Below are 12,149 nucleotides of genomic sequence, written 5' to 3'. Positions count from 1 at the left end.
AAGGACACGCTTATTTGCTTATCAGTTTTCAAGAACCAATCAGCCGAGGGGGAATACTAGAATCTTACTTCCCTCAGTGTGTGAGAACACCTTCGTGGTGCATTCCTTGTTCAGTTCTCACACACCACCACTCAAATATAGTCTTACACAAAGACATTAAACTTGTGTGTGTAGTCTTTAACACATAGACGTTAAACAAGTGTTGGCTGGAAGGTGTTGCCTTCAGTCTAGGCTAGGAGTTCAGTTAGGCAGTGGTGTAAGTCCTAAGATGAGAGGGTTTGTACAAAGATTTGTATAGATCAAAGTCTTCTAGTGAATCCTACCGAGGTGGTAGAAGGGGTGACATAGGAGCAATTGAAGTCTCCGAACATCCATAAACATATATTGTGTATTTAACTGATTAACTATTGTTTTCAAACTGATTTGATCAGTAAGAGCATCCGTCGGTTCAGTTTTTCACCATAACTGAAATGATATATGTCACAACTGATTCATGCTTTTCACTTATTCAGTTTATGCAAGTTAAAATGCTTTCAAATATAACAGCTTTCTCACAAAGGATTACATCGAGTTTCTTCTACTTGGTATTTAAAACCAAACTCGATTTAATTCATCGGTATTAACATTCTTATAACATGAGTTATTGCAGCTCTTGGAGAATATTTTGTTTGAAGCACCTCAAGGTGCCCAGCAAACGATCCTTCACATAGCATGGCATAAAAACGAAAATAAATTCAAGGGTTCATATTTTTTTCATGCAAACATGCATCAAACATATAATATAGTGTGATAGATGAGAAAAAGGTGATTAAGGCGTGTCTTTGCGTATATTATGCTCGAAAAAAATTTTGTGGTGCGAGGAATGTTGGCGGAGAGGCGACCCTTTGCTGAATTTCCTTCCAAGACTCACGAGTTTCCTTCAAATTTTCGTGTTGTGTGTGCATGGTGTGCTGCCGAAGTGTCCTAGTTGTTTAAGGGAGGGGTGGCGTGTGAGTTATGGGGTTTCGGGTAGGGTTTTAGGCTTTATTTATTAATTAAACCTCATATTATAAGCCTAGGCCCATTAACCTTGTATAATAGGCCCATTAAGCCCATTAGTTATTATTTAAAATATTTTGTTTAGTAAAGTTTGTCAAAATATTAGCCAAGTTCTCGAAAAGTTCATATTTCGTCGAAAATCGAATACTGTTTAAAAATACGACTCGACGTATAAAAAAATCTCAAAACTCCTTATTTTCGAAAATTCCATTTTAAACACACCACACATTAAACAATTAAAAATATTTATTTAATAAAATATTTTCTCTCATATGGTCATCGGTCTCCGTTCCTCGATCGCGTCTCGAATAACTTTTAAAACATAGTTTTATGCATTCTAACAGTAAACTCTATTTTAAACATGTAATCATGCATATCATAATTAATTCATGTCATTAAAATCATATAATTAGTCATTTTTCATTTTTCCTATATTTGCATGCAGTTGGATTAAGCCATCGTATTTTGGACATTATACCCATGCTCATTCATATATGAACTTGATATAGAATCTTATTTTGACTTCCCAAATAGCGTAGTTGGATCCATCCAAGACAGGCGGTTGTAACTTCTACCATTTTAAAAGTGCGGAAATATTTTTTTAAAATAATCATTTAAATAAATTGCATGCATTCAGTCCTACTAAAAATATCATTTAAAAATAGTCATAAGTAATTATCAATAAAAATATAGCGGAGTAAAAACGAGTAAAAATCCTAACATCAACCAGTAAAGTAAAACAGTGTATAAAATGCTCAAATCCTCTCGATAACATAAAATCGTAAATGTGCGGAAAATCAAGGTCATCTGGTTGTGTCGCCCACCAGATCTGCCGATTCAGAGCTCAGCACCTCCAGTACCCTCGACATCGAACTCACCTGCATCACACACGCCTAGTGAGTCTAAAGACTCAATACACCTGTACCATAGATAGCAAATACCTATACATACCACACAGCAGTGAAAAATATCATACTCAACATATCTTTCATGATCTTTAAAAGCGTAATGTAAACGTGTCATATGAAATCGTGACTTGTCAAAACAGCTCATCGTTAATCATCATTCATCATTTATCATTGGTGAAATCAGTTCATTAGAGGTGACTATCGTACATCATCATTTACGATGGATCCATCATACATAAAACCGCGGTACCAGGCGGCTGTCGGACATCAGTGACAAGATTACCCATCCACTGTGCATAGGCCTCATCATCATCATTTACATATATGTGTTATGCATTTACATATATTTCGATAGCCACAACTAATTCTCATCATTCAAAACATCATCATTTTCATAACTTATAAAAATCATGCACATATGCAATTTTCCTTAAATCCAAGCATGCAACGTATATTTTCATAAAATCATAAAAATCATGATCATGATGCATAAACATTTAAAATATGGTAAATTTGTGCTCAGGGCGCTGCCAGGACCAAAATCTCACCCCGGATGCAAAATGACCATTTTGCCCCTGGAAACCCAAAATTTACCGTTTTACCCCTGGACCTCTAAAATTGACCTGAAGCTTACCATACTCCATTTTGCCCCTGGAAACCCAAAATTTATTGTTTTACCCCTGGACCTCTAAAATTGACCCGAAGCTTACCATACTTCTTAAAACAACCCAAAACATATTTCAAAGTATTCCTAGACGTACACTCGAGCCCATATCATAACTTAACCGACTCTTTTTAAAACTTGGACCGAGGTCTCGGTTTTAACCGAATCGACTCGAAACCTAACCAAATTCTTCCCAACTTTTTACCACACCTAGTAAACACTTAAAGGGCTCTAAAACCATAAAGACTCAGTCCTTAAACCTTTCTGAATGGGCCAAAAGCTGCTGGACAGATTCAGCTATTCCCATCTCTAACCCTTCCATGCACCACCCGACTTCTAGCACCCCTAGGCTTGTACCAGCTCGCACCAGTCATGATCCCAGCCATCTAGGGACCTAGACCAGACCCTAAGGGACCTACTGAACCCATGCAACCAGCCCCATGCAGCCCACACGACGGCAACGAGCACTAGAACCCAAAGCCCACACATCCGAGCTCTTCTCCTTCCCGCGTGCAAGCTACTAACTCAGGCGGTTCCAGCACATGCCGAGCCCTTCCAAGCCTTGGCTCAGACTGAAAATACTAGCCGAACTCTCAAAAAGTCCCGCGATTCGATAAAATTTGCACACCGGATAAAAATAAAATCATGCGGGTAAAAATACCCAATAAAGCTCATTTTTGAAAAATACTTTTAAAAACACCTTAAATTAATTAATAAAAAATTACTCATGCAATAAAATATTTTTCCTGATAATTCCCTGGTCTCTGTTCTTGTTTGAGCGCGAAGTGCAACTTAAAAATCTTTAATGCATGAACCTTTAAAATTTCATGAAATAAATTCTACCATGCAATAATTATGCATAAAATGCACAAAATAATTAAACATATAATTTAAATAAAAATCTTAGATTGCATGCATTCAGATTACGTGAATTAAATTCCTGGATCTTACAACCCTCCCTCCCTTGAACATAATTTTGTTCTCGAAATTTAGAACGTACCGAATAACTCAAGGTAGCGACTCCTCGTCTCGGTCTCCCAAGTAGCCTCCTCCTCGGAATGATTCAGCCACTTGACCTTGACCATCTGGATCACCTTGTTCTGGAGCCTCTTCTCCTGCCTATCCAGTATCTGAGTGGGTTTCTCCTCGAACGACAGGTGTGGTGTCAGCTGAAGTGGCTCATAGTTAAGCACATGCGAAGGGTTCGACATGTACTTCCACGGCATGGAGACGTGGAACACTTTATGAACTCCCGCCAGATTTGGCGGTAAAGCAACTCTGTAAGAGAGTGTTCCAACTCTCTCTAGGATCTTAAAGGGTCCGATGAATATAGGGCTGAGCTTGCCGTTCTTCCCGAACCTCATCACAGCCTTCATCGGTGCAACCTTCACGAAAACACGATCCCATAATGCGAACTCAATATCTAGCCGCCTCTGATCAGCATAGCTCTTCTGACGGCTCTGTGCAGTCTTCATCCTGTCCCGGATCCTGGCCACTAACTCTGCTGTCTATCTGACAATATCCGGACCCAACTCTGCTCGCTCTCCTATCTCGTCCCAATAAACTGGCGACCTACACTTCCTCCCGTACAATGCCTCATACGGAGCAATACCTATCGATGCCTGATAACTGTTGTTATACGTGAACTCAACGAGGGTTACTTCGGCTCCCAGCTGCCCTGGAAGTCGATCATGCAAGCTCGAAGTAGGTCCTCCAGAATCTGAATTAACCTCTCTGACTGACCGTCTGTCTGAGGGTGGAAGGCGGTACTGATCAGTAGCTTTGTACCTAACGCCTGGTGAAGACTCTTCCAGAATGCAGACGTGAACCTCGGATCCCTATCTGACAGGATGGACACTGGAATCCGTGCAGTCTGACTATCTCTCTTATGTACAGCTCTGCGTCCTGAGTCATGGTGAATGTCTTCCTGATCGGTAAGAAATGAGCTGATTTAGTGAGCCGATCAACAATCACCCAAATAACATTGAATCCTCCAGTAGTCTGCGGAAGCCCTCTCACGAAGTCCGTAGTAATGTCCTCACATTTTCACTCAGGAATAGGGAGTGGTCTCAGCTTCCCTGCAAGTCTCTGATGCTCTGCCTTAACCTGCTGACAAGTCAAACAATTGGAGACAAATCGCAGAATATCCCGCTTCATGCCCGGCCACCAATATAGAGTATGTAGATCCTTATACATTTTCGTACTCCCTGGATGGATGGAGTACGGGGTGTTGTGGGTCTCGCTCAAGATATCTGCTCGAAGAGAATCACTGTCAGGAACCCATAGACAGTCCCTATATCTGACTATGCCGTCCACAACTGTATACAGTCTTTGTCCCTTAGCCACGTCCCTCTGTCTCACTTCTGTAACTGCTCGTCAGAAGTCTGCCCTGTCGGTATTCTGTCTCTCAGAGTCGGTTGTACTGTCAGAGTAGCAAGATTCGGGTCCTCGCCCCTTGCATAAACTGCAAGCTCAAATCTCTGAATCTCAGCCTGAAGCGGTCTCTGCACTGACAGATGAGCAATCGCTGCGTGTTTCCTTCTCAAAGTGTCTGCAACCACATTAGCCTTACCCGAATGGTAGCTAATGTCACAATCATAGTACTTCACCAGCTCAAGCCACCTCCTCTGTCGCATATTCAGTTCCTTCTATGTGAAGAAGTACTTTAGGCTCTTATGATATGTAAAAATCTTGCACTTCTCTCCATACAGATAGTGTCTCCAAATCTTCAGGGCAAATACCACTGCTGCTAGCTCGAGGCCATGAGTCGATAGTTCTTCTCATGGACCTTCAGTTGTCTGGACGCGTAGGCTATCACTATGTCCTGCTGCATCAGAACTGTGCCCAGACCAAGCTTCGATGCATCTGTATAGACCACAAACTCTTCGTGCCCAGATGGCATAGCTAGCACTGTTGCTGTGGTCAAAGCCTGCTTCAGTCTGTCAAAGTTCTCCGGTCCCCAGATAAACTTGGTGTTCTTCTTCGTCAAGGCGGTCATAGGCACCGCAATATAATAGAAGCCCTGGATGAACTTCCTGTAATAGCCTGTCAATCCCAAGAAATTACGGATCTCTGTCACGCTCTTCGGAACTGGTCAATCTCTGAGTGCCTCTACTTTGCTGGGGTCGACCTCTGTGCCATCCTGAGATACAATGTGGCACAAGAATGCCACCCTATCAAGCCAGAACTCACACTTGCTGAACTTGGCATAGAGTCATCTATCCTGTAGAGTCTGCAATACTGTCCATAGATGCTGACTGTGCTCCTCACTGCTCTTCGAATATATCAGAATATCGTCAATGAAGACTATGATGAACTGGTCCAAGTATGGCTGAAACACGCTGATTCATGAGATCCATGAAGATCGCTGGCGCTTTTCGTCAGGCCGAAGAGCATCACCAAGAACTCGTAGTGCCCATAACGCATCCGGAAGGACCCAGATCGGAGGTTTATCTTGGAGAAAATTGATGCTCCGTGAAGCTGATCAAACAAATCCTCGTTCCTTGGTAACGGATATTTATTCTTAACTGTGACCCTGTTCAGCTCTCTGTAATCAATGCACAGTCGTATGATGTCATCCTTCTTCTTAACAAAAAGAACTGGTGTGCCCCAAGGATAAAAACTAGGGCGAATGAAACTCTTGTCCAGCAGATCCTGAATCTGATCCTTGAGCTCCTTCATTTTTGTAGGCGCCGATCGGTAAGGTGCCTTAGATATCGGCACTGTCACTCGCATGAACTCAATCGAAAAGTCCACCTCTCTGTCTGGTGGGATGCCTGCAACATCGTCAGGGAAAACACCGGAAAACTCCCTGGTTACTTCAACTTCCTCCAGCCTCTGATTGACTAGCTCTGTCACTGATACGAAACTGGCTAAGAATGCCTGGCAGCCTCTCTTGATAAGCTTCAGCCTCTCTTGATAAGCTTCAGCCTCTCTTGATAAGCTTCCTCGCACACAAGCAGTAAATGACGTGCGGGAACTGCTGGTGTCTAGTTACCTCAAAAACAAATGGCTTTCCACTTGGTGGTCTGACAGAAACCGACCTCTGTCGAAAATCTATGACTGCGCCATGTGAAGATAGCCAGTTCATACCCAATATGATGTCAAACTCTGGCAACGGTAGTACTATCAGATCTGCCTGTACTGCCTTTTATTGCAATCTACGCTCCAATCCTCTCACTATCCGGGAAGTGTACATCTGATCCCCAGATGGGATTGATACTCTGAACCTTGAATCCATCGCTACTGGTATGATTCTTAGTCGCTTCATGAAAGATTCGGATATAAATGAATGCGTAGCCCCTGAATCTAGCAATGCATGTGTGGCTACACTTGCAATATATATCCTCCCTGCGACAAAACATACCATCAAATCTAATAATGTTGAACTTAAGGAATTCCTTATCGGAAATTGACCCAAAATCCTCGAAAAAATCACTGAACTAACCCAAACATCATTCCCCAAAAATTCGAAATTGATCCTCAGAAAAATCAAAAATTGCAATTTAGCCCCTTTTAGTTCGAAAATTGCCCAATGGGTCCTTCAACTTTTCAAAAATTTCAACTTGACCCCATAAAATCATTAGTCGATAAATTTTTTCTCAATCAAATAATTAAGTTCTTATTCTCAACTAGGTAGAGCATGCATCCTAAATCCTTCTAAGTTATCAATCCCCAAAAAATAAATCTTCGAGCAAGCATCAAATCCATACAATTATACAGTAATTTAAAATCTTAAACAAAGGATTACCGGTAATCAGTGTCGAGTATGGCTCTGCTTCAGCCTCCTCGGCATGCATCACATAGGCCCGGCCAGTAGTGGGGCATGTGTTCTTTGGGCAGTCCGCTGCTATGTGGCCCTTCTGTCCACAAATGAAACATCTGAAAGTCCCCCATAAGCACTTGCCGACATGGATCTTGTTGCACTGTGGGCATGGCTTCATGTCCTTTGGCTTAGGCGCCAGAGGTCTATGCTGCTGAGGCCTCTTGAACAGTCCCTGGGGCTTCTGCTGCCCCTGATGTCTCGGCGGCCCTGAGAACTGTTTCTTTTGCGGCTGAGAGTTGGACTGTGTCTGATGCCTCTTCCGCTGCATCTCAAAGTCTATGTCCCGCAGCGCCTTCTCCACCTGAAAAGCGCTAGCGGTGGCCTCATCATAACCTGTCAGCCTCATCAGCATGACATCTCGGCGAAGAGTGGGTCTCAATCCATCCATGAAGTGCCGCAGCTTCTGATCGGCATCTCCCGCTATCATGGGCATGAAATGGCAGCCCCTGTCAAACTTGCAGATAAACTCCGCCACAGATACGTCCCCCTGCCGAAGACTCATGAACTCCCTCGTCAGGCGACCCCTGACGTCGGCTGGAAAGTATTTCCCATAGAACAACTCCTTGAACCAGGCCTAGGTAAAGGGTAGCCAAGTTCACAGCATGAGCGGCGCCCTACCCACCACAGGGACGCATTTTCTCTCAACATATAGATGGCGCACCTGACCCGGTCGCCATCCCTCATCTGCAAATACTCAAAGTGCAGCTCTAGCGATCGAATCCACCCCTCTGCTAAGAACGGATCAGTAGTGCCCCCGAACTCCTTCTAGTTGAGCCGACGGAAACTGCTCAAAAACATTCACATGAGGCCTAGGAGCCTGCTGAACCTGCTCCAGTAGCATAGCCATACCCTCCAGAACTCGGGTAGCTGGGTCCCCTGACGGTGGTGGTGGAGGTCCTCTGCCCCCTCCAGGAATATCATCCTGCCTATCTGCCCTGGGAAAACGTCCGGGAGGCATATCTGAATACAGTCCAATTTATAAACGTAACCATTATGCAATTAATCTAGTTTTTTAAAATAATAAACCTTGAATCGTAAAAGCAGTTAAACATGTACCGTAAATCATTAAAGCATGCAGGTGATAACAGTAAATCATTTTAAACATTTAAAACATAAACGCTTACAGACTTGAGGTTTTGAGGACTGAGCTGCAGAAGCTGGCGGCGACATAACCCTATACAGGACCCTTGCTCTGATACCAACTGTAACTCTACCGTTTTAAAAGTGCGAAAATATTTTTTATTTTTTTATAAAGCTCACATTTTGAAATTAATTATTTAAATAAATTGCATGAATTCATTCCTACTGATGATTTACTTCTTCTTTTAATTTATTGTTGATGATTTGAAAAAGTTGATGTTTTACTTTCGAAGATGATTGGATTGGTTAATATGTGATGGATTTATTGTCTATGGTGAATTCAAGTGGTTTGCCTTTGATTGGAATGTGTTTTATTTAGATTGATGGTTTCCTACAACTTTTTATTGTTGTAGATGTCATCAAATATATATTGAGATATAAAGAAGATACATATTTATTGTTGTAGGTGACATCAAATATAAATGTCAAATATCCCTTGGGCCTGGTGTTATTTTCTGTGATACATTACTGAGAATCAGAAATAATCTATTTTGCAGATATTCATTAACTGGATACCAAGCCTTCTGCATATGTTTGGCTTCCATAGATTCAAAACTCTGCTGCACAGTAAGATTCCATGGAAAAACTAATCATGCACCGACACAGATTGCCCAAAATAGAACTTTAATGAAATTCCTTCGTAAGAAACCCATCTATTAGAGAAATGCAGTGGAGAAATGAACATTATATCTACACTAGAGAGGGGAAATCTCTCATTTCTATTATGTATTAAAAACCTTAAATGCAGTGGAGAAATGAATATTATATCTACACTAGAAATGAATATTAAATGCAGTGGAGAAATAGCACAAAATGTGCTATTTTGTGCAGAATATGTATATATATATATATATATATATATATATTGAGAGAAAGAAGATAGATAAAATTTGACAGAAATCCATACGCGAAAATTTCGTGTACTCGAACCATCGGGTAGCACCGATACTGTTCGGATTCGGGTAATTAATGTGCTACTCGAAAATTTCGGGTATCCGACCCGAACTAACCGAACCCATAAAACCCGACGCCCACCCTACTATAGAGTCGTTTACTTTGAGTTAGATTTGGTAGACTTAATTTTTGGTGGTTCTCGAGTAACATAAAAGTCTGAGGTCAAATCAAGACAAATCCAACCATCCACGGCATAAATTGTAAGCAGTCTTTGCGTTCAGATCAAGACAAACCCGACAAACCATCCTCGTCATAAATCGTGAGGCTCACACTTTTCGTTCAGTATGAATCAAACCAAATGATTGTTCTCTGGAGCCATTCAATGTAAAGCACACGCCCGTTCAATTTTTGAAGTAACCCCAATAAATGGAAGATGTCAACTCTCAATATTTCAGAAAACATGTGTGCATGCCATAAGCGGGGAACTACTCTCTTAACGCCAACGATGTAAAATTTTAGTTAAATTATGGTTTACCCCATTACAAATACCAATCACTTTGGATTTTCTCAATAGCTTCTCATCAACTAATTAAGGAATAGAGAGGTCAAGCAACACTTCTAAATGTTGTTTTCTCACATCAATTAACTCGTAGTCTTCAGTTTCAAATTTTACATCATTTCATGCTTTATGTATGCAACCATCTATTTCACTAATCTACCAAAGTGAACCAAGATAAAATACATGGGACATGATATATGGATCAAGAAAACAGGGCGCCTCAACTATTTGCTACGCCAAATTCTTTCTTCTACACACCATTACAGCATTTGCATAGAGCAAAAGCAAATGAATGGAACTAATACCTGAATGGAAATAATACTACAGGCCTAGCGTTTCACGAACTCCTAATATTTCAGAACTTATGCTTCTATCTTCCCCTTAAAGCATAGGGGAATTGACAAAAACGTATGGCACTATACACTGTATTATGACGAAGAACGAATCTATGATTAAATCTTGAGCTCCAAAGAATGGAGGAACACACTAAGTACGCAATGATAGTTGTGAAGCAGCATCAAGGGTCTAATAAAAGACCAAGCAGTGGCTGTTCAGCATCTGTTTTCTTCCGGAACAATATTCTATCTTCGTGTCCATCCTCCCTGCCAAAAGAAAGCAATACCATAAATACCTACCTACAGCAATGACATTAGATTCAATCTCAACGCTGGAAACTGAAAATCAACCAATATTTTCATGTTTTTTGGATAACATCAGTCATAATAAGAAAATGATTCTTGTTGAAGATCGGATAAGAACCCATCAAATATGATTTGTTCGGATATAATATTCCATTAGATAAATACTTATAATTAATTTTGTAATTTAAATAGTGGATAGATTAGGTTACTATCCTTTTTTTACCGCATTGTATATATATGTAGGCCGTGCTTATCAAGAACTCAAGTGAATAAAAGAGTTCTTTCTTCCTCGCATCTATTCTCTCATACACTACATGGTATCAAAAGACTTCGCCGATCCACGACAAAATACGGGATGGCATCCGCTTCCTACTCTACATCTACAGCGCAAACAATCAGATCTCGGGCGACGCCTCTCCTCTTCCTATAACCTGCCATAAGCTTAATGCTAGGAACTTTTTGCCATGGTCACAGTCCCTCTTCATGTATATCCGCAGTCGTAGCAAAGAGGAGTTTCTCACGGGCTCGGTGGCATGCCCTGATTCTAGCGATCCGAACTTTAAATTGTGGAAAGCCGAGAACAACCTAGTCATGTCGTGGTTGATTAATTCAATGACCACTGAGATTTTTGAGAATTTTCTTCCTCGGCGTCTGAGATTTGGGAAGCTGCTCGTGAATCCTATCCATACAAATACAATACAGCTGAGATCTTTGCAATTGCATCGATGATTCACGATCTCCACCAAGATGAATCCACGGTGACGAGTATTTTTCGGCCCTTACTCGCCCCACAGACAGAGATCGACTTGACCGAGGCACATGATTGGAAATGCTCCAAAGATGAGAAGAAGTACAAATCAATTATCGAAAACAGGAGAGTTTTCAGGTTCCTCATGGCCTTACATAATAGCCTTGATGACGTACCAAGTAGAGTTCTGAGCACAAAGCCTATACCTAGCCTTCGCACTACCTACTTGGAGGTCCGTGTTGGGCACCTCGCCAAACGCTTCAAACTCATCTGATAGCTCTGCTCTTGCCCTTCAAAGGCCATATCATTCACCTTCCAGTCAGGGTTATGCTCCTCAAGCTATTCGAAATGGACATCCATCAACCAATGCTAAAGGGAAGATGATTCCAGGACGTCACTGGTGTGACATTTGCAAAGAAGCCCGCTCACAAAGTTGACACTTGCTGGAGGACACATGGAAAGCCAGCAGATTGGAAGCCAGCCCCAGAGCGTCGCGCGCATACTGTTGCCTCTGATCAGATTTTTGCTAACAAAATGTATTGTTTGTCCCCGCCCTTTATTGTAATCTATCATCAGTCAGTATGTTGAATAAGGATATGCATTGCTCTACCATATTTTCAAGTGACTCGTGTGTTTTTCATTACCTGGTATCGGGAGGACGATTGGCAATAATGACGGTAATGCGGGCCTGTATCTTCTCAAGATGAAGTCTACCTCCATCTATCCATCTTC

At 41.6% G+C, this 12,149-nt stretch overlaps 2 protein-coding genes across 3 annotated transcripts in view; both read right to left on the bottom strand.

Annotated features, from left to right (window-relative positions):
• Window positions 1-5,359: 5,359 nt before the first annotated feature.
• On the bottom strand, window positions 5,360-7,937 carry LOC142544259 (uncharacterized). Its single transcript, XM_075651318.1, has 4 exons — window positions 7,361-7,937; window positions 6,775-6,960; window positions 6,234-6,599; window positions 5,360-5,655 (listed from the first exon to the last, which is right to left on the bottom strand). The coding sequence occupies exons 1-4, from the start codon at window positions 7,935-7,937 to the stop codon at window positions 5,360-5,362; spliced, it is 1,425 nt and encodes a 474-aa protein (XP_075507433.1).
• A 2,380-nt stretch (window positions 7,938-10,317) lies between these two features.
• Window positions 10,318-12,149, bottom strand: part of LOC142547298 (chloride channel protein CLC-d) — a 33,050-nt gene continuing 31,218 nt past the window's right edge. For both annotated transcript variants that reach the window (XM_075655517.1, XM_075655518.1), the window contains exon 23: window positions 10,318-10,630. In XM_075655517.1, the coding sequence (XP_075511632.1) occupies window positions 10,546-10,630 (85 nt within the window). In that variant the 3' untranslated portion in view covers window positions 10,318-10,545. The remainder of the gene's footprint in view (window positions 10,631-12,149) is intronic.

This window comes from Primulina tabacum, chromosome 5 (assembly GCF_025594145.1).
Source record: "Primulina tabacum isolate GXHZ01 chromosome 5, ASM2559414v2, whole genome shotgun sequence".
Classification (NCBI taxonomy): Eukaryota; Viridiplantae; Streptophyta; class Magnoliopsida; order Lamiales; family Gesneriaceae; genus Primulina; species Primulina tabacum.
This window is presented reverse-complemented; position numbering and strand designations above follow the sequence as displayed.